Source organism: Heteronotia binoei, chromosome 11, assembly GCF_032191835.1.
Source record: "Heteronotia binoei isolate CCM8104 ecotype False Entrance Well chromosome 11, APGP_CSIRO_Hbin_v1, whole genome shotgun sequence".
Taxonomy (NCBI): Eukaryota; Metazoa; Chordata; class Lepidosauria; order Squamata; family Gekkonidae; genus Heteronotia; species Heteronotia binoei.
The window spans coordinates 79,120,223-79,142,962 of NC_083233.1; the positions used below are offsets into that span (position 1 = coordinate 79,120,223).

At 44.6% G+C, this 22,740-nt stretch overlaps 1 protein-coding gene across 1 annotated transcript in view; it reads right to left on the reverse strand.

Moving 5' to 3' along the window:
* The window catches only part of CLIP1 (CAP-Gly domain containing linker protein 1), a 137,836-nt gene that overhangs the window by 51,043 nt on the left and 64,053 nt on the right, over positions 1–22,740 (reverse strand). Inside the window, 7 exon segments of the mRNA XM_060249169.1 lie at positions 1,366–1,531; positions 6,681–6,837; positions 9,436–9,519; positions 10,171–10,228; positions 11,683–11,799; positions 14,536–15,471; positions 20,267–20,371. Coding sequence (XP_060105152.1) covers positions 1,366–1,531; positions 6,681–6,837; positions 9,436–9,519; positions 10,171–10,228; positions 11,683–11,799; positions 14,536–15,471; positions 20,267–20,371 — 1,623 coding nt within the window.

The following is a 22,740-nucleotide window of genomic DNA, read 5'->3' on the forward strand; positions in this document are numbered from 1 at the left end:
GAAAATGTCAAGACAGTGTGAGATTGCAATAAAAAAGCCCAACACCATGCTGGGAATTATTAGGAAGGGAATTGAAAACAAATCAGCCAGTATCATAATGCCCCTGTATAAATCGATGGTGCGGTCTCATTTGGAGTACTGTGTGCAATTCTGGTCACCACACTTCAAAAAGGATATTATAGCATTGGAAAAGGTCCAGAAAAGGGCAACTAGAATGATTAAAGGTTTGGAACACTTTCCCTAGGAAGAAAGGTTAAAACGCTTGGGGCTCTTTAACTTGGAGAAATGTCAACTGTGGGGTGACATGATAGAGGTTTACAAGATTATGCATGGGATGGAGAAAGTAGAGAAAGAAGTCCTTTTCTCCCTTTCTCACAATACAAGAACTCGTGGGGGGCATTCGATGAAATTGCTGAGCAGTCAGGTTAGAACGGATAAAAGAAGGTACTTTTTCACCCAAAGGGTGATTTAACATGTGGAATTCACTGCCACAGGAGGTGGTGGCGGCTACAAGCATAGTCAGCTTCAAGAGGGGGTTAGATAAAAATATGGAGCAGAGGTCCATCAGTGGCTATTAGCCACAGTGTGTGTGTGTGTACACATGCACATATATTGGCCACTGTGTGACACAGAGTGTTGGACAGGATAGGCCATTGGCCTGATCCAAATGGCTTCTCTTATGTTCTTTTAAATCTACAATCTTCTTCTTCTTCAGGTTCAATCCCCGGCATCTCCATTTAAAGGATCAGGTAGTAGGTGACGTGGAAGACTTCAGCTTGAGCCTGGAGAGCCGCTGCCAGTCTGAGTAAAAAAAATACTGACCTTGACAGACCATTGGTCTGATTCAGTATAGGGTAGCTTCATGTGTGTTCAAGCCACTGCTTCCACACTAGGACACTTTTCATTGCTCAGTCATTCGTGTTCTGCAATCATCCGCATGCAGAACTAGAACAGTGGTTTCACACACACACCGCTTTGTACGTTGGCCATAAAAATCTGAGAATGCTCTCCTGAATGGAGAATACTCTAGTGTGTATTTACGTAGAAAAAAAATCCTGTTCAGGAAAGGTTTGGCTTCTCTCTGCAATGGCACCTTAAAAGTTTGGCTCCTTTGTTTTACAGGTGGCTCTATGGCTCCGCTTTTTAATCGTATCCTGATCAGGCAGTGGCCGCAACATCCCTATATCAATCCTTTTTATTCAAAGGAGGTATTAACGCCTGCTCTTGTCTTTGCGCCCGAAGCAATTTCACATTTATTCGTCATGTTCGTAATTTGTGCAATTAAAATCATTTATAAAAATCCAAAACCACTCCGGGCAATTTTCACTCGACGCAACCAACCGGCCTTCCCACAGTCGTTCTTACCAGGCTGCTTAATTTGTCTTGTAACTTTTTCAGCTCGCCCTGATGGCTCTTCTGTGTGTCTTGCTGCCTCTCTTCAGCTTTACGTGCGGCTTCCTCCAGGCTCTCCTGCAGCTGCGCAACTCTTTCATTGGCCTTGGTGAGCTGAAGGTGTAGTTCCTCCTGCTGTCTAAAAACACAAAATGCACGGCTGTAACTCTGGAAGGCTGCACTTCAAAGAAATTCTTTCAGTAGTCTTTCTTTCTAAACGCAGCTCTTTTTGGAATGCTTTTGCCTTGACTTCTCAGCTCTAGTCAAAGTGAACTTAGAGGATGCATGACTGCATTTGCGGATCCTCCTCCCCATTAACCTTTTCCTCCTTTCTTCCCTCCCTCTTGTCAAGCATGCATATTTCTAAGCGCAATGATAGTTTCTTAGACAGAAAGCAGGCCGCTAGTATCCACCCCCCCGCCTCCCTTTTACGACAATTGGGCAAGCAGTAAATCCATTTAGCTCAAGGATGTTTACGCTGCAGCCTGGCTGGTAAAGCTGTGAGGTGCCTCTCCCCCAGATTCACACAGACAGTTCTTATCTGGTCCCAGAGAAGTGTGAGAAAGGGAGATGTTTTAATAGCCTAAATTCCTTAGTAATAAAATAGATATTATGTACTAACCTTTGAACACGTGACTCAAACTGCATCTGTATACTATCCTTTGAAGTAATCCTATATAGTAATTGTGTAATCATGTATACGTTATTACTTCCAAGGATTCTGTCCTTGGTAAAGCTTCAGAGTTTCTAAGTGCAATGATGGTTTCTTAGACAGAAAGCAGGCCGCTAGTATCCACTGCCCCCCTCCCTTTTACAACGTTTGGGCAAGCAGTAAATCCATCTAGCCTAAGGATGTTTATGCCACAGCCTGGCTGTGAGGTGCCTCTCCTCCACATTCACACAGACAGCTCTTATCAGGTCTGGAAGAAGTGTGAGAAAGGGAGATGTTGTTAATAGGAATGGTGGCTCAGTGGTAGAGCATCTGCTTGGGAAGCAGAAGGTCCCAGGTTCAATCCCTGGCATCTCCAAAAAAAGGGTCCAGGCAAATAGGTGTGAAAATCCTCAGCTTGAGACCCTGGAGAGCCGCTGCCAGTCTGAGAAGACAATACTGACTTTGATGGACCAGGGGTCTGATTCAGTATAAGGCAGCTTCATATGTTCATATTTTCAATAGCCTAAATTCCCTAGTAATAAAACAGATATTATGTACTAACCATTGAACCCGTGACTCAATCTGTATCTGTATACTATCATAAGAACATAAGAGAAGCCATGTTGGATCAGGCCAACGGCCCATCAAGTCCAACACTCTGTGTCACACAGTGGCAAAAATTTTTATATACACACATACACTGTGGCTAATAGCCACTGATGGACCTGTGCTTTATCCTTTGAAGTAATCCTATATAGTAATTGTGTAATCATGTATACGTCATTACTTCCAAGGATTCTGTCCTTGGTAAAGCTTCAGAGTTTGTACAATAAAGCAACTTTTGATTTAACAACAAAAGACTGATTATTGAGAAATATCGATGCTTGACACCTCTGTTGTCTTTCTCATTCTCTAAGTTCAAATGGCAAGCCCCTTGGGGCACAGGGCAGACTTTTTGCTTATTACTCCGTAAAGCAACCTATAGCTGGCTGGAAGTGGGGCAATAAAACAGGAGGATTAGATCTCTATACAGTGCCCTCAATTAAACGATGCACTAATTGCAGCACATTTACTTAGCACCAGCAGAATGCTAGGTCTCACCTACACATTAACGTGTTGCAGGGCAAAGCTAACGGGGGTGGTGGATTGATCTCAGAGGAAAGGAGTCCTCCAAGATCAATTCCAACTGCTCCTTTAAACAGAGATGGTGTGCTCCTTGGGCAAGAGAAGGTGCATGACTGCTGAACACATTTATCACGCACAAAATCCAAGCACCTTCAGTTCTAAGGATTCTAGCATAGGCACAAAGAACCTGTACCGCAGACCTGCAAAGAAAAGTGCATGGCAAGTGCAAAGAAAAGTGCATATTGTGAGGACACAAAGATAAGAGAATTGGATTGAGGAGGTACACTCCGAGTGAAAATCATCTTCCCTTTTAGGCTACATGCTGAAGGGAAGCAGCCAGCAGCCTACTCGCTTTCCTTTCAGCTTAACTGCAAGTTGTGGCTGTCTGCTGCGAAATCGTGCTGCCTTTAGCTTGTGCCAGTTTGCAGGGATGTTAAAAAAACCCAACTAAATAGGTATAGTTATCTGCATATCCCAGTGGACAGGGATCCTGCCCTCTCCCTGGGTTCCCACTTTACTAATGGGGGAAGTGAAGAGGGACCATGTTATTTGAAGGATTGTCTTCTCTCATCTTAATGCTCCTGCCTAGGAATTGTGATCAGGCCCTCCTGACTGTCCCACCAATCAAGAAAGAGCCTACAATCTCCCCACACAGGTGCGCCTGGCCCCCTCCCTTTCAATCTTTAGGAGGCAGATGAAGATGGCTTTATTTAGGACTGCATTTGGTTGAGTTTAACAGCAGTCGTGAGTAGTAGTTTTAAAATTCTGTTTTTTATGTTGTTAAGGTACGTTATTCTATGTGTTTTGCCTATGGTTGTAAGCCACCTTGAATTTTTTAAGGAAGAAAGATGGCTAATAAAAGTTTTAGATCAGGGGTGTCAAACATACAGCATGGGAGCCAAAACAGGCCCCTGGAGGGCTCCTATCAGGCCCCTGAACAACTGGTTCTTGTCTGCTTCCTTCTCCTTCTCTCTTGCTTTCTTCTGCATCTCAACTTCCTTTGCAAGGCTTGCTTAATCGCACAGGAGCGACAGAGCAAAACTTCTGTTTTTTTCCATTGGCTGAGGCTCCCCTCCTCCTGGTACCCTGGGGAAGGAAGGAAAGAGCCAAAGCTTCCATTGCCCAGTTCCCTGGATTCCCATGGGAGAAATACAAAGAAAGCACCTTTAAGACCAACAAGTGCTAATGTTTCGAGCACGTTTTATTTTAAGGCTTTAAAAAAAAAATCTTTAGTTGTGTTTGTCTGTGTCCTTTAAAAAATATCTTTCTGCTACCTAATTTTCAATAGGTACACACATGGCCCGGCTCAACAAGGTCTCATTTATGTCAGATCCGGCTGTCATAACAAATGAGTTCAACACCCCTGTGGTAGATCAATAAATAAATTTAACCACTGTTCCATCCAGTCCGGTTCCAGCGATCAGCAGCAACTCTTCCAAGTATCAGGTACAGACACACATTACTACTCGACCTTCCTTTAACTAGAGATTCCAGGGACTGATTCAGGAACTTCCTGCATGTTAAATCTGCAACACATCACTGAGGTCTTTACTTGCTTTAAGAAGATATTGGATTTATATCCCACCCTCCACTCCAAAGAGTCTCAGAGCGGCTCACAATCTCCTTTACCTTCCTCCCCCACAACAGACACCCTGTGAGGTAGATGAAGATACTGGATTTATATCCCGCCCTCCACTCCGAAGAGTCTCAGAGCGGCTCACAATCTCCTTTCCCTTCCTCCCCCACAACAGACACCCTGTGAGGTAGATGAAGATATTGGATTTATATCCCGCCCTCCACTCCGAAGAGTCTCAGAGCGGCTCACAATCTCCTTTCCCTTCCTCCCCCACAACAGACACCCTGTGAGGTAGATGAAGATACTGGATTTATATCCCGCCCTCCACTCCGAAGAGTCTCAGAGCGGCTCACAATCTCCTTTCCCTTCCTCCCCCACAACAGACACCCTGTGAGGTAGATGAAGATACTGGATTTATATCCCGCCCTCCACTCCGAAGAGTCTCAGAGCGGCTCACAATCTCCTTTCCCTTCCTCCCCCACAACAGACACCCTGTGAGGTAGATGAAGATATTGGATTTATATCCCGCCCTCCACTCCGAAGAGTCTCAGAGCGGCTCACAAACTCCTTTACCTTCCTCCCCCACAACAGACACCCTGTGAGGTGGGTGGGGCTGGAGAGGGCTCTCACAGCAGCTGCCCTTTCAAGGACAACCTCTGCCAGAGCTATGGTTGACCCAAGGCCATTCCAGCAGGTGCAAGTGGAGGAGTGGGGAATCAAACCCTGTGAGGTGGGTGCGGCTGAGAGAGCTCTGACAGAAGCTGCCCTTTCAAGGACAGCTCTGTAAGAGCTATGGCTGACCCAAGGTCATTCCAGCAGCTGCAAGTGAAAGAGTGGGGAATCAAACCCGGTTCTCCCAGATAAGAGTCCGCACACTTCACCACTACACCAAACTGGCTTTAAGATGCACCAGGCTCAGTATTATTATTATTTATTACATCAAGCTTATATCCCGCCCTCTCTGCAAGCGGACTCAGGGCACCTCACATTACATTACTACCATTAAAACCAATAAAACATATAAAACATAATTACATATTTAAATTATTTAAAACCATTTCATGGTGCTGTATTCATACAATACAATGTAGGCGGTTCTGAAAATCCGGTGGTGACCACCAGTACTCTACATGGTGCTCTCTATGATGTCCAGTGGCAGCTCTCTCTCAGTTAGATATCGAAGGCCTGTCGGAACAATTCGGTCTTGCAGGCCCTGCGGAACGTAGGCAGATCCCGCCGGGCCCTTATGGCCTCCGGGAGAGCGTTCCAGAGTTCTGGTGCTGCCACCGAGAAAGCCCTGGTTCGTGTCATACGCAACCTGGCTTCTTTTGGTCCAGGGATGGACAGTAGATTTTTCGTCCCTGAACGCAGTGCTCTCTGGGGGATATACAGAATAGCCAAGCAGGCATGTGGAAAAAACTCTTTCCCCTGCAAACTCTGCCGAAAGAGTCCACCACAATCCTTTTGGTGAAGACTACAACATATGACACGGCTAAGAAATCTTTTGAAAGGTATAGTAAAGCAAATCCAATGGCATGAGCTTATGGAATCTATGCTATATAGATTTCATATATAGGACTATATGAAATCAGTTTAAAAGAAGAAATAACTGGGAAGAGCCCCAAATGTGACTCTCAAAAGAGCGAAGGTAGCTGAAACTGCCAAAGAGATACCAGTGTGGTGCAGTGGGTAAGAGTGGCAGTCTAGAGATATGGGATACCCAAGTTCAAATCCGAGCTCTGCCATGCAAGCTGGCTGGGTGACCTTGGGCCAGTCACATGTACTCACAGCCTAACCAACTCACAGGGTTGCTGTGAAGATAAAATGAAGGAGAGGAGAATAATGTAAGCTGCTTTGGGTCCCCCTTTTGGAGAAAGGCAAGGCATAAATTAATGAAATAAAACAAATAAATCCTCCACAAGGGAGAGGGATTACTTTTCTTTTAGCCGCAGTTCATCGTTCATCTTCATCATCTGCGAAGAACTATCTCCCGACGATTTCATGACTTCTGCAATATCATTTTCAAGTTTGGATTTGGCCTCGATTAGCTGCTGTTCTCTGTCTTCCCTCTCTTTCAATTTCTTCTCCAGAGCTTAACAAGAACGAAAGAACAGCTCATTTCAGGAAATAAATTGCACATTCAAAACAAAATACCATATACCTTGGGGGGAAAAAATCACAGGAGAGAATAAGCATCAGTTACACAAGCATGAAAAAAGGAAAGCGATGAGGGGAAAATTCCTGTTCTTGTCTTCTATTCAAAGTAGTTATACTTGGGTATTTGGAATGGTAAGTTATGGTGTCATGGAAAGTGTGAGATCAGGAACAGCACACAAGGGATTAGATAGATAGATAGATAGATAGATAGATAGATAGATAGATAGATAGATAGATAGATAGATAGATAGATAGATAGATAGATAGATAGATAGATAGATAGATAGATAGATAGATAGATAGACAGACAGACAGACAGACAGACAGACAGACAGACAGACAGACTTATTGTCATTGTTCTCAACAAAAAGAGAGCAACGAAATGAGGTGCTCTTCCACAAAACATACCAACACATCAAACACACATATTCATATTCATACCATTTAAATACATCTAAAACCATTTAAACCATTAAAACCATTTAAATACATCTAAAACCATTTAAACCATTAAAACCATTTAAATACATCTAAAACAGATAAACATTCATAAAACCATTTAAACCATTTAAATATATCTAAAACAGATAATCCTTCATAACCCTGCATTTAGCCTAACCACAGCACTTGGATAGAAACTGTCCTTAAATCTGTTTGTCCTAGCCTTCAACACTCTATATCGTCTACCTGATGGTAAGATCTCAAATAGCAAATGGCCCAGATGTGAAGGGTCCCTTAGGATCATTTGTATCTTCCTTTTACATCCCATATTATACAGATCCACCAATGAGGGGAGAGAACATCCACAAATCTTTTGTGCTCTTCTCGTCACTCTTTGGAGCGCCCTTCTCTCTGCTTCCGTGCAGCTCCCAAACCACGCGCAGAGGCAATAAGATAAAATGCTCTCAATGGAACTACGATAGAAAGGTTTTCCTGTGGTGGGCAGCAGTGGAGCTCCAAGCTGCACACAAGATGGACTAAAAAACAAAAAAAAAAGTGTACACCTGGTGGCTTCTTCTTCTTGGTAGAGGCAGCACTAAACCTGGGTGAAGCTCCTCCTACAACATGGAGAGGAAGGAGCAATTTCTCTGTAAGGGAAAGGCTGAGAAGTCTGGGACTTTTCCGTTTAGAAAAGAGACTATTGAGGAGGCACATAATAGAGGTTTATAAAATGATGCATGGGGTGGAGAGAGTTGACGAAGGGGAATTTTTCTCCCTCTCTCAAAATATTAGGACTCAGCAGCACCCGGAAGCTCTGCAGTTGGTTCAGGATGGACAAAAGAAAATACTACTTTAGACAGAGTGCGATTCAAATGTGTAATTCTCTGCCAGAGGATGTCATGATGGTCACAGGAATAAAACAGTTTTACAAGCGAATTAGACAGATTCATGGAGGATCTCTCTATCACCGGCTACTAGCCATGGTGATTAAGGGGAACCTCCACATTCAGAGGCACTAAGCCTTCGTTTCTATGTCCTGTTGTTGGCCGTCCAGAGGAAGTGGCTGGCCACTGTGTGAGACAGGATGCTGGACTAGATGGACCACTGGTCTGATCCAGCAGGGCTCTTCTTATGTTCTCATGAAGGTCTTGCCCTTTATGCCCTGTTGTTGGCTGTCCAGAGGAACTGGTTGGCCACTGTGTGAGACAGGATGCTGGGCTAGAAGGACTACTGGTCTGATCCAGCAGGGCTCTTCTTATGAAGGTCTTGCCCTTTATGCCCTATTGCTGGCTGTCCAGAGGAACTGGTTAGCCACTGTGTGAGACAGGCTGCTGGACTGGAAGGACCACTGGTCTGATCCAGCAGGGCTCTTCTTATGTTCTTATGAAGGTCTTGCCCTTTATGCCCTGTTGTTGGCTTTCCAGAGGAACTGGTTGGCCACTGTGTGAGACAGGATGCCGGACTAGATGGACCACTGGTCTGACCCAGCAGGGCTCTTCTTATGTTCTTATGAAGGTCTTGCCCTTTATGCCCCGTTGTTGGCTTTCCAGAGGAACTGGTTGGCCACTGTGTGAGACAGGATGCTGGACTAGAAAGACCACTGGACTGATCCAGCAGGGCTCTTCTTATGTTCTTATGAAGGTCTTGCCCTTTATGCCCTATTGTTGGCTGTCCAGAGGAACTGGTTGGCCACTGTGTGAGACAGGATGCTGGGCTAGAAGGACTACTGGTCTGATCCAGCAGGGCTCTTCTTATGTTCTTACATCCTCCTCCCTTTAGGAGCGGAGGAGGGGAGCTAACCGACAAAGGATATGCACCACCACCTCTGCAAGAGAACCCTACGTTCTGCCTGAGGGGTTGAAGGAGTGGAGAAACTAGGCATGACTCTGTAGCAATCACCCTTGCTCTGGGACAGTGTGTGTGCAGGGGATTATACATATTGAAGAGTCTGGAACTGACAAGTCATTTTCAAAAGCTTCAATTCATTTTAGCTGGATTTCACATGTAACAAATTATAATTTTTTTATGAAGAACCCACAAATATAGGAAAAAACATATACAAGGTAATATTATGACCTAGTCAATCCCTTACTTGTCAAGGAAGTCCGTAGTTGATCTAGTTCAGACGACATGAGTGCAAATTGATGTTCTTTTTGGTTTAGCTTTTCAACAGTTTCTAAAGGAATGAAATGGCAAAGCTGGAGATCATTTCTGCTTTTCTAAAAGAGTAGTTTATTAGATTTTTTTAGTCACCGCTCACCCAGAGGGCCTGGCAGTGACGTACAGCATTTAAACAACACAATAATAAATTAAGTTGGAAGCTAACAAAAATCAGTACAAAATATTAAGATACATGATTCAGCACCATACTATCAAACCAGTCCAGAACATTTGGTTAACCGCCAAAGGCTAACCTGAAGGGTTTGGCTTTGGAAGTCCTCCAGATACTAAGCAGTCCTGTCAGGCGCAGGTGTTATGTGTTCATTGCACAGGGTAAGGGGCCATCACTGAAAAGGCCCTTCCCTTGATAACAGCTAACTGAACCATCCTGGGGCTGAGCACCTGCAAGAGGCCCTGTGAGGATGGACTGAAGGTGTGCAGGTCTTATAGTGGGAGAGGCGTTTCCGTAGGTAAGAGGGTCCCAAACCATTAAGAGTTTCTTTATATGCAGTAAAGCATTTAAAGAAAGGTCTCCAGTGCTGTCCCCCCACCACCCCCTTGCCAGACAGATACAGAAACCTATGAACTCTGCAAAGGAAGTTGCAAAAACAAACCAACAAAGAAACCACCCCTTTCCACATTATGAAAACTGATTAAGGACATTTACCTTGCATAGATTTTTGTACATTTTCAGCTTCATCTGCAGCCTTAGTAAATTTTCCTTTCTAGGAGGACAGAAGAAAAACAGGCATGTTGAACCATCAGGCATAACCTGTTAGGGTGGCAACTATCACACTGAAACTAGCACTGATAGTTTTCCAGACCCACTTTTTTCAATACAGCATAGAACACCTCAGGTTAAGCCAGGTAAAAAGAGACTGCTCCTTTTCTGACTCATCAAATATGCGCATCAGCAACGATCTGAAAATTAAGAACCCAACTAAGACTGCCCGTAGATCACGGGAGAAATCTTCTGGTTAGGCACACTGAAACAACAACTCTGCCCTTGTTGAAAAGGTTTTCAAATCCCTTGAACCAAACAGCGATGAAACTTTCTGTGTAACTGAGAGAGGAGTTGCTGGTGTCAAAGCCAACAGAGATTCTCTCATCTTAAGGATAATTTCTCTTGTTCACAAACAAACTTTCAACATAGAGCTCCTCTCCTCCAGACCTTTCTCATGAGTCAGGAAAGGAAATCACTTATTTTATTTCAGTAATTTCAGAAAATACACAATACGGCTTTGCAGCTCAGCTCAGGCCTCTGTGGAGTTTTAGGCCCCAGTAAAAAATCCCCACGTCTGCCACACTTGGGTCCAGAGTCTTTAAAAACCAAAACAAACCCAGAACGTTGGCTGGCTCAGAAAGGTGGCCATGGAGTCTTGCCTAGCTCTCTCCCCAGTGCTTTTTGGCACATTAAGAGGTAGAAATGCAGCCCAGGAGAGAATGATACAATTGCAAAACTCATCGAGGCAAGACATCTTGATGTTTCCAAATCTGTTACATCTCAGCCATGCCATGTATAAAGGATGCCTGAATACTGTGGGGTCTATGTGACCAAGGCAGCTGGAGGTATTTAAAGCCTGTTTTGTCGACAGAATGAAACTGTGCTACTTAATTTTTTTTTTAATTGCAATTTAGTTTTAAAATTTTACTTCAGTTATGCCAGTGCTTAATGTCTGTTTAACAGAGCAGTTCTGATGAGCCCGTTCTGTGGATTCTCAGGATGGGATGCTTCAAATGCTCAGAAAACACCAAGTCCTTGCAACAAAACAGGAGGGAATATTCAAATCGCAGTCAATGAATGCATAAGAAAGGCATGAATTCCTGCCCAGAATGATCAAGTGCCGGGCTTTTTTTTTTTTTAGCAGGAAGGCACAGGAACGCAGTTCCAGCTGGCTTGGCGTCAGGGGGTGTGGCCTAATATGCAAATGAGTCACTGCTAGGCTTTTTCTACCAAAAAAGCCCTGATCAAGTGACAAAAGCACCCAGTCCAACGCTCAAGATCTGCAATGGGGACAAACATTCCAACTTAAAAAACATTCTGTTATTTGTCCAATTTACTGGACTCAAGATTGCCCAGGCAAGAATGACTGCATCATATGAAATGGCCAATAATTTCTCCTCTAAAAGTCCACCAAGCAGTGCTCAGAGTGTGCTACCACGGCCAGTTGTGACTTACCAGCTCCAGAAGCTCCTTTTCCAAAGAGTCTTTAAGTTGATTTACTGCACCCAAGTTATTCTCAAGCTCAAGAAGCTTTTGCTCTTTCCCTTCCAGTTCCTTGATCAGATCAACAGCCTAACAAGGATGATCGGGTGGTTGAAAAATAAAGTTACAAAAGGAAAACAAAAAAAAAAAAATGGTCCTTTAACTGGCAAATTAAAAACAAAACAAAACAAAAAAAGTGAAAATATGGGATGGAAATAAACAAAACATCCATAAACTGAAAGGAAATGGTATGTTAAAGAAACCTCTGAAGTTTTGTTCATAGCGTTATTGGTGCCTCAGGAACATATACAGGATTGTGGAATCTGGGAAGTCTAGTTTTAGCCTGCAATCCTCATTGTTATTAAGAAGCAGGCTCCAAGGAATTCAAGGGAGCTCCCTTTCAGAAGAAGAAGATGACTGCAGATTTATACCCCGCCCTTCTCTCTGAATCAGAGACTCAGAGCGGCTTACAATCTCCTATATCTTCTCCCCCCACAACAGACACCCTGTGAGGTGGGTGGGGCTGAGAGAGCTCTCCCAAAAGCTGCCCTTTCAAGGACAGCTATGTGAGAGTAATGGCTGACCCAAGGCCATTCCAGCAGGTGGAAGTGGAAGAGTGGGGAATCAAACCCGGTTCTCCCAGATAAGAGTCCGCGCACTTAACCACTACACCAAACTGGCTCTCAGCGGTTAGGATAAGCACTAATCGTTCTTTGGATCACACAAATGCTTTGTTTACCAAGTGGTAGGCACAGTGGCATCCACGGCAACTGTGCTTAAGTGCACCATTAAGGAATAATCTAAGAGTTATAGAAGATTTAGATCAGGTTCAGTTTTGGAAGATCTCCAATTCCAAGGGGTTTAAAGATCACTTAGGAAGTAACTTCAAGAGAGGCATACAAAAATCTAGTATGCATGCACCACGTGAGGAGATCTGGTAAAGAGGCATACAAATCCCATTCAGTATAAAACTACAGCACTTACTCATGCTCGCCTTTCACTATAAACGCCAGTGCGCTTGCCAGATTCTAGAAGGAGAAACTATCTGTAGGCATCTGAATTAAGGGTTGGTAGTTTGCTGCTCTCTCTCAGATTTCTACAAAACCAGGCCTCACTTCTTTGTCCAAATGAACAAAATAATTCTCTTGTCTGCAGCTGTAAGGAGGTCTCACTTTTCGTGGGTTCCATCAGTGAGACAAGAGCAATGCAAGACCTACAGCTGAAAATAGCTCTTGTGGAACCGAAATTAGTGACTCTTGACCCAAAGTTTTAAAACATAACATTAATTTTGGAGGAGGGGAAACCAAAAGGTTTTTCATAAGAACATAAGAGAAGTCATGTTGGATCAGGCCAGTGGCCCATCCAGTCCAACACTGTATCACGCAGTGGCCAAACCCACCCACCCCAAGTGCCATAAGCAGGTTCACAAGTGGGGCTAGAAGTCCTTCCACTCTGCACCTCTCCCCCAGCACCAAGAATACAGAGCACCATTGCCCCAGACAGTTCCAACAATATGCTGTGGCTAATAGCCACTGACGGACCTCTGCTCCATATTTTTATCCAATCCCCTCTTGAAGCTGGCTACGCTCGTAGTCGCCACCACCTCCTGTGGCAGTGAATTCCACACTGTAATCACCCTTTGGGTGAAGAAGGACTTCCTTTTATCCGTTCTAACTCAACTGCTCAGCAATTTCATTGAATGCCCACGAGTTCTTGTATTGTGAGAAAGGGAGAAAAGGTCTTCTTTCTCTACCTTCTCCATCCCATGCATAATCTTGTAAACCTCTATCATGTCACCCCGCAGTCGACGTTTCTCCAAGCTAAAGAGCCCCAAGCGTTTTAACCTTTCTTCACAGGGAAAGTGTTCCAGCCCTTTAATCATTCTAGTTGCCCTTTTCTGCACTTTCTCCAATGCTATAATATCCCTTTTGAGGTGCGGTGACCAGAATTGTACACATTTTATTTTATTTTAGACCTTCTATAGAAGAGACAGGATTCTTTTTCTCCAGGCTTTTGGCAACCCTGCCAGCAGGGCTTTTTTTGTAGCAGGAATTCTTTTGCATATTAGGCCACACCCCTCTGATATAGCCAATCCTCCAAGAGCTTAACAGTAGGCCTTGTACGCTCTTGGAGGATTGGCTGCATCAGAGGGGTGTGGCCTAATATGCAAAGGAGTTCCTGTTTTAAAAAAAAGCCTTGCCTGCCAGCATTTCTCCACTTGGAAAAACTGCCAGTGGAAGCAGCAAGAGTCCGGCAGCACCTTAAAGACTAATAAAAATTGTGGCAAGGTATGAGCTTCACAGAAGAGAATACAGCGAGTGCTCCTTGAGAGCCTTGTAGCCAGGAGCATACATGGCTTCAAAAAGGGATTAGACAGATTCACAGAGGAGAGGTCTATCAGTGGCTACTAGCCGCGGGGACTAAAGGGAACCTCTACATTCCCAGGCAGTTAACACCTCTGAGTTCCCAGTGCCAGGAGGCAACATCAGGGGAAGGCCTCGGTCTCTATGCCTTGTTAACTTTCCACGGCAACAGGCTGGCCATTGTAAAAGACAGGATGTTAGACACGATGGGACTTCTGGGCTGATCCAGCAAGGCTCTTCTTATGTTCTTATGAGGTCGACATACAGATCTAAATAATCACCCGGATGATCTGGGAATACGATTCATATTTTGCATGTATGCTTGTCAAAATCTCATCAAATGATGCAAACGTACTATTTCATAATGCCTTTTCTTGTAGGAATAAAGCGCCTCAACAGCATCTCAAATTAAAGTTAAAAGATGGAAAAAAAAGTAAATTAATGGATGAATGTCAGTACAAACCTGGCTACTTTCATTATTCCTTTTATTCTCTAAATTCTGAATCTTTTTCTCAGTTGCCTCGAGCTCCTTCCTAAGTTTCTCCAGCTCCAGTTTACCTTCTGAACTGGCCTTCCGAAGGGCATCAAGTTCCAAGAGCTCTGCTTCAGCAGTTTTCACCTTTGCTTTGAATTCATCGATAGTCTGGGCTTGTTCATTCCACTTGGCCTGGAGGCCCTCAAGCTCTTTTACCTTTATTTCAGCTTCCTGCAGCTTGTTTAGAGTATCTTCCATTTCCACCAGATGTTGATCTTCTGCACTCTCCAGTTTGGTCTTCAAGGTTTCTAAGCTTCTCTCCTTCTCCTCCACAACTCCCAGCAACTTCTGTTTCAGAGCTTCTACCTCCTTCTGGTGATGGGATCTCTCGTTTTCTTGTTTCATTTTCAGGTTCGATGTTTCGTTCTGATGCTCCACTCTCATCTTCTCGACCTGGGTCTTGAGTTCTGCAAACTCAGCCATCTGGGCCCCAGCCCCTTTGCTGAACGAGGTCTTCAGCTCTTCCACTGCTTGCTGGTGCGAAGCTGTAGCAGACTGTAGCTTGGCTTTCCACTGTTCGATCGCCTCCAAGTTCTCCTTGTTGACAGCATCCAGCTTTGCTCTCAGTGACTCACCCTCCTTGGCCATTTTCTCGTTGGATGCCAGCAAGGTTTTGATTTCCTTCCGATAAGATTCTTCGCTGGTCCCCAGCTGTTCCTTCAGTGTCTTCATCTCATTTTCATGTGCTTTGCTTAGCAATGCCATCTTTTCTTGCAGAGCGCTGATTTCTTGCAACAGGGAGAGAGACGTGTCCACACTACTGCAGGACTCCAATTTGGCTTGCAACTCCCTGACTTCTTGCGCTTTCAGTACCAGGTCTCTTTCCAGTTCCATGATACGAGATTTTTCAGATACAGTGGCCACCTGGGATCAACAGCATTTACAAAAAAAAAGAAGAAGGAAATATCAATGTAATAACATATTGTGCTTAGAAAAGTTTGGAGGGACAGATTGGACACCACTGCAGATGCAGCAATCCAAGTTTTCCCACGTTCTTCAACAGCAGGCTTCTGGAAGCTGACACTGGTAATCTAAGGCTAAAGTTCTACCCTTGCTGAGACTACTAACGGAACACACTAACGGCTAGATTCAAAGCGACTGAACAAGCATCTGGAACCGCTTAATAACCTTCATTTAATTAAAAAGAAGCCTTTGTTTTTAAATGAAGCCACGGTCCTTACATGTATACCAAATTAACTTTTAGCGCCAGCTGAAATGAAGTTATTTGGCTCAAGCTAGTGAGGAGACAAACAGGTTGTTAAGCGATAAGCTTAAGACAGCAGCCTGCACGTGTTGTCAGAGTATAGCAGAGCACCTCTAAGAGCCACTTTAAAAAATTCAGGCAAGTAGCCATGTTGGTCTGAAGCAACAGAATGAAGTTGGAGTCCAGTAGGCACCTTGAAGACCAACAACGTTTAATTCTGGACATGTGCATGCACACAAAAGCTTACATCCAGGGGTCATTTTGTAGAAAAATAGGTGCTGGAGCTCATTAGCTTAACTCATTAGCATATGCCACTCCCCCCACCAGCCAAAAGCAACCCGACGCAAGAAAGGAGAGCCCCGGGTGAGTGAGGCCTGCTTGGGCTGGCTAGAGATCCAGCCAGCCCAAGCAGGCCTCGCTCACCTGGGGCTCTCCTTGGCTCCACCCCACCTCCCACCAAAAGGCCAGCAAAATCACATCAGAAGTGGAGAAAGGGTGACGTGGGCTTCTCCAGGGGTTAACGAGGGCTGCTGGGGGCGTGGCAAAACCCCTGGTGGCTGGCTGGCTGCCTGCTCTCCTAATCCAAGGATTGTTATGCAGCTGCACCTGCTATTCAATGGACAAGGTAGGTGGGGGAGGAAGAGAGGGAACCACCAGAAAGGTTCAGGAGCTGTGCTCCTGTGAGCTCCTACTGAATTCAAGGATGCTTATGCCCAGAATTAAACTTTGTTGGTCTTAAAAGGTGCCTCTGGACACAAAACACTGTTCTTTTTCTAAAGGAACACTGACAAGTGGGAATAGTTGAAGATGGCTGCTTTCTACACACTTCATCTACGGAGTATAGCCTTTTATGTTTTACAGCATAGATAGACTCAATATTTTCAAAGCAACGGCAGACTGTGTTGACTGAGCTTGGAGGGAGACCAGAGCCTTCGTATGTTCCTGAGCTGCTTTTGCCTTCAAGAAACTGCCATCTTGCTTTACAGTTTTAGGAACATATAGAAAACATTCTTAGCTGAACACTAAACAAAAATGTAAGGTGTACTGTTGGCCTCTTAAGACATCTGTGAAACAATTATATTGGTGATGCTTTTAATTCCAACCCACTATAGCAGCTGCCTGAACCAGTATGGTGTAAAACGTAGAAGCATTTTTGTAGCTTTCTATGGTTCTACGATCCAGGCCAGAGGTGATTTGTGAACAGTAGCAGCTCAAATAAATGACAAATGCTACCAGAAGGCCACCTCTCTAATCCAAGCAGAACCTAACACCCTCCAGAGAATAACTGGTAGTCATTTATCGAGAACCCAGATGTTAAGCAGACGATTTCCTCAATGTTAATACATAAAAGTCCTCATGAAGGTCACTTCAGTGAGGGGGAGGGGATTAAAAAACACCTGACTGCTGTGCAGATGCTTAATTCTAATTCCACACTGGAATTTGGCTCCTGGCTTTGAGACTGCAACTGAGATCAGGGAATGTTACTCCATTTCATGCTAAGAAAACGAAGAAGGAAAAGAAGAAGAAGACTGCAGATTTATACCCCGCCCTTCCCTCCGAATCAAAGACTCAGAGTGGCTTACAATCTCCTATATCTTCTCCCTCCACAACAGACAGCCTGTGAGGTGGGTGGGGCTGAAAGGGCTCTCACAGCAGCTGCCCTTCCAAGGAGAACTCTGCAAGAGCTATGGCTAACCCAAGGCCATTCCAGCAGTTGTAAGTGGAGGAGTGGGGAATCAAACCCGGTTCTCCCAGATAAGAGCCCGCGCACTTAACCACTGTACCAAACTGGCTCTAATTTCTTTGAATCCACAGGAGTACAACTCTTTCCCTTGTCCTCATCACGAAAGATAAGTAGAAAGCGATTTTGCCACAGCCAGGACATCACACGTGGTTCCTGAGAATGGTGCTACAAAAATCCCAGAATGAAAGTAAGTGTTCCCTTCCTCATGAAACCCTACCTAAAACAAAGATTTTTTTTAGTCCCTGTAGCTTAAACAACTGTCTAAACCTCACCCATACATACGTTTTCTCTCCTTACCCTTTTGAATTTTTCCTCCTCATGTGAGACTCTTAATACGCAACATGTGCCTGTACTCAGGCACCGACACGTCTCCATTTGCAAGGATCAGTTTTAATCAAGGATGCTATGTAATGCAAAAGAAAGCTGACTGGATCACCTGCATTTCACGAGAGATGTCAACACTTTGACATTTCTTATGGCAGAGCCTGGGCATTAGACCAGTTCACACTTACTCAAAATTAAACAGCTCTCTTCCAAAGCAAACTATTATGGCAAATTGTATTGTGCCTAAAAAGGAAGATCACCATCTTCAAGTCCTTGAAGGGCTGTCCTATAGAGGATGGTGCAGAATTGTTTTCTGTGGCCCCAGAAGGTAGGACCAGAACCAATGGGCTGAAATTAAATCAAAAGAGTTTCTGGCTCAACATTAGGAAGAACTTCCTGACCGTTAGAGGAGTTCCTCGGTGGAACACGCTTCCTCCTCGGGAGGTGGTGGGCTCTCCTTCCTTGGAGGTTTTTCAACAGAGGCTAGATGGCCATCTGACAGCAATGAGGATCCTGTGAATTTAGGGGGCAGTGTTTGTGAGTTTCCTGCATTGTGCAGGGGGTTGGATTAGATGACCCTGGAGGTCCCTTCCAACTCTGTGATTCTATGAACTGCCTGACCATTAGAGTGGTTCCTCAGTGGAACAGGCTTCCTCCTTGGGAAGTGGTGGGCTCTCCTTCCGTGGAGTTTTCTAAACAGAGGCTAGATGGTCCTCTGACAGCAATGAAGATTCTGTGAATTTAGGGGGAGATATCTGTGCGTTTCCTGCATTGTGCAAGGGGTTGGACTAGATGACCCTGGAGGTTCCTTCCAATTCTAGGATTCTATTAGGAAGAACTTCCTGTTAGAGCGGTTCCTCAGTGGAACAGGCTTCCTCGGGAGGTGGTAAGCTCTCCTTCCTTGGAGGTTTTTCAACAGAGGCTAGATGGCCATCTGACAGCAATGAAGATCCTGTGAATGTAGGGGGAGGCATTTGTGAGTTTCCTGCATTGTGCAGGGGGTTGGACTAGATGACCCTGGAGGTCCCTTCCAACTCTATGGTTCTATGAAGACAAAAGATGCTTGCTGGGGTGACTGCATGGGGAGAAGAATTTTTTGCATACTCTGGAATGCCTGAAATTAATCTAGATCGAAGTACTGTGGACCCAATAGCTGCTTCATCTATGCTGACGTCAAGGGGAAAGTATGTTTGTTTGTGGACTGGTTTGCTAGAACCCTGGCAGGACTTCTGTTGCTGCAGTCATGTGATGCTACTGAACAAGGCCAAGCAGCGAACTGTGCATGAGCACTGACTGACTGAGAACTAGATAAATATGCTTTTAGCAAAGCCAGCGGTGGCAGAAGCTCATGGGAGCCTCAATAAAACTCCCCAAAGCAGCCGCAGAAGTACTTAACTACCCAGCGATTACTGAAGTCTTTCCTTATGATGACTAACAGAACCGCCACCAACTTGAACAGCAGCACAATTTTTCAACAAGCCATTATTCTAAAGTCAGCTGAAAAAGCAATGAATAAATCAAGCAAGGGAAAGCCCTCAATTATCCAATGAATGCTCTCATGCAGATTTAGGATGCTCCTGGTTTCTTCAGATGAGTTTTAGATTATTCCCCACTCTGCTTTTTCTTACTCCGAGCACCTTACCTGGACTCTGTTGAAGACAACGAACTAATTTAAGTCAAAAGGCTAAAATAATGGGAAAAAATCACGGCACAATTTTCCTTGCCCGACATTTACCCCAAGGTCACATCTTTTGAAGAAAAATGGCTTCCATTTCTGGACTATATTGAATCTAAAAACATCTTACCGATTGACACAACTTACCTTCGGTTTCTCTCACTATAATTCTTTCTAACATGATATGCCCCCCTCTTTCTCTTTTTATTTAAATATTCCCTTTTGTTTGGCTTGGGATGGAGCAAGGCATTATTCTTAGCTTAAGAGTCGAAAATTCTAGCCCAATTACCAGTTAATTTATCCTTAATATTTATTTATTTATCTATTGATTGATTGACGGGCGAACTGGATGTTATCTTAAATGCTAAAAAAGATGTTCTACAATGTTATATATACCACAGTACTTTATGCATAGTAGAATTTTGTTATATATGGAATTAATTTACTTCATATAACTTCACCCAACAAAGTTCTGTATAACTTGGGATTTCTAAAATAAACTTATCGTATGTTTTTTTAAAAAAGGCTAAAATGACCGAGCAGTTTAATCGGGCCCAATATCGCTACAACTTTTTGTTTTAACAGCTTCATGGTAGCAGAAGGCGGGATCCCACAGCTCTCTTCCCCTGCACAACTTGGCTCCAGCCATCAGGAACCGTCTCCCATCCCCAAAAATACAGGTCTTGTTCATTTAAACAGCAAAATCCATTACCCTAGTGTCTTCTAACTCCCTCTGGAGTTTGTCAGCTTTGGTCTTTTCAAAGAGCAGGCTCTGTTCAAGCTCCTTAATGCGGGCATGCTCCAGTTTGGTCTGCGTCTGTTAGTAAAAAGGGAAAGGAAGAGAACACAACAGTGCCACCATCACATGCCAGCACAAGAGGAAGAAAGAGCTACATGCAGGCTGGGCCACCAGGTCTCTTCTCTCAAGGATGAGCAGCAAAGATGCAAATGGGGTAACACAAACAAAAAGAGAAAAACAACAGGGGGATGCTGCAGATGAGAGAGAGACAGACTCGGAAGTGGAACACACAACTGATAAACTGAGAGGAGAGTGACACAAACAAGGAAGCATGGACACACACAAAAAAACTGGTGACAAGGTAGACATGCAGCAAAAAGTTATTGATCAGTGCATGACAATTATCAGCACAAATTAGAACAGTTAGTGCTTCGTAAGATGCTATTCTGTCCTTTGGCCTCATTGCAGCAAATACTGAGCACTTGAGGATATCTGACTCGAATCCTCTTATTGCGGCTGTTTTTTGTTTTTTAAGAGGCCTGTGGGAGCTGGAACAATGCCTACACTAGTTCTAGCTTAGGGCAAGCTCACTCCGTCTGCCCGCTTACCAGCTCTGCCCTCTCTTGTTGGCTGTGCTTACCCAGTTTCAGTTACTAAATCAGGAGGCAAATTGCTATGTCGCCACAACAGGAACAACGGACACTGAAAAACATCAGTTTCATCTAGTAAAAAGTTTCTCCGGTTTCTCAATGATATCTTAGGGGATCTTCACACGGACGTTCACAGGACGCTTCCTATGGTCCGCCAGAAATTGCCCACATGACAAGAAGAACATGGGGATGGGAACATGCCTATACGCATAGCTGGATGGAGATTTCTTTGGGCAAGAATGTCAAGTAACAGGATGGAAGGTATGTCACATAAAGAGCAGGGCCAGATCTAGGGGGAGGCAGAGGGGGTGCTTGCCCTGGGCGCCGATGGAGGGGGGCGCCAAATTAGGTATGGAGTCCATTGTATTCTATGGGACCATAAGAACATAAAAGAAGCCATGTTGGATCAGGCCAGTGGCCCATCCAGTCCAACACTCTGTGTCACATAAGAACATCAGAGAAGCCATGTTGGATCAGGCCAGTGGCCCATCCAGTCCAACACTCTGTGTCACATAAGAGAAGCCATGTTGGATCAGGCCAGTGGCCCATCCAGTCCACCACTCTGTGTCACATAAGAGAAGCCATGTTGGATCAGGCCAGTGGCCCATCCAGTCCACCACTCTGTGTCACATAAGAACATCAGAGAAGCCATGTTGGATCAGGCCAGTGGCCCATCCAGTCCAACACTCTGTGTCACATAAGAGAAGCCATGTTGGATCAGGCCAGTGGCCCATCCAGTCCACCACTCTGTGTCACATAAGAGAAGCCATGTTGGATCAGGCCAGTGGCCCATCCAGTCCACCACTCTGTGTCACATAAGAACAGAAGAGAAGCCCTGTTGGATCAGGCCAGTGGCCCATCCAGTCCAACACTCTGTGTCACATAAGAACATAAGAGAAGCCATGTTGGATCAGGCCAATAGCTCATCCAGTCCAACACTCTGTGTCACATAAGAACAGAAGAGAAGCCCTGTTGGATCAGGCCAGTGGCCCATCCAGTCCACCACTCTGTGTCACATAAGAGAAGCCATGTTGGATCAGGCCAATGGCCCATCCAGTCCAACACTCTGTGTCACATAAGAACATCAGAGAAGCCATGTTGGATCAGGCCAATGGCCCATCCATTCCAACACTCTGTGTCACATAAGAACACAAGAGAAGCCATGTTGGAACAGGCCAACGGCCCATCCAGTCCAACACTCTGTGTCACACAGTGTCCAAAAAAAAATACACACACACACTGTGGCTAATAGCCACTGATGGACCTCTGCTCCATATTTTTATCTAAACCCCTCTTGAAGGTGGCTATGCTTGTGGCCGCCACCACCTCCTGTGGCAGTGGATTCCACATGTTAATCACCCTTTGGGTGAAGAAGTACTTCCTTTTATCCGTTTTAACCCGACTGCTCAGCAATTTCATTGAATGCCCACGAATTCTTGTATTGTGAGAAAGGGAGAAAAGTCCTTCTTTCTCTACTTTCTCCATCCCATGCAGAATCTTGTAAACCTCTATCATGTCACCATCAGATGGAATGGCCCATAAGGGGGCATCATTTGTTAAATTTGCCCCCCCTTAAAAAACATGTAGATCCAGTCCTGATTAAGAGGCGCAAGCTCAGTGAACACAAGTTCACACGGCATGCCTCCGAACCATCATCATACATTTTTCTCAATTGTCAGAACAGCTGTTCTGCAACGTTCAGTTGCTCAGTCATCTAGTCTACTAAGCAGCAATCAGATTTCCCGAACAGCCACACAAATGAGTGCGGGGTGGGGCAGCAATTTGTCAAAACTCACC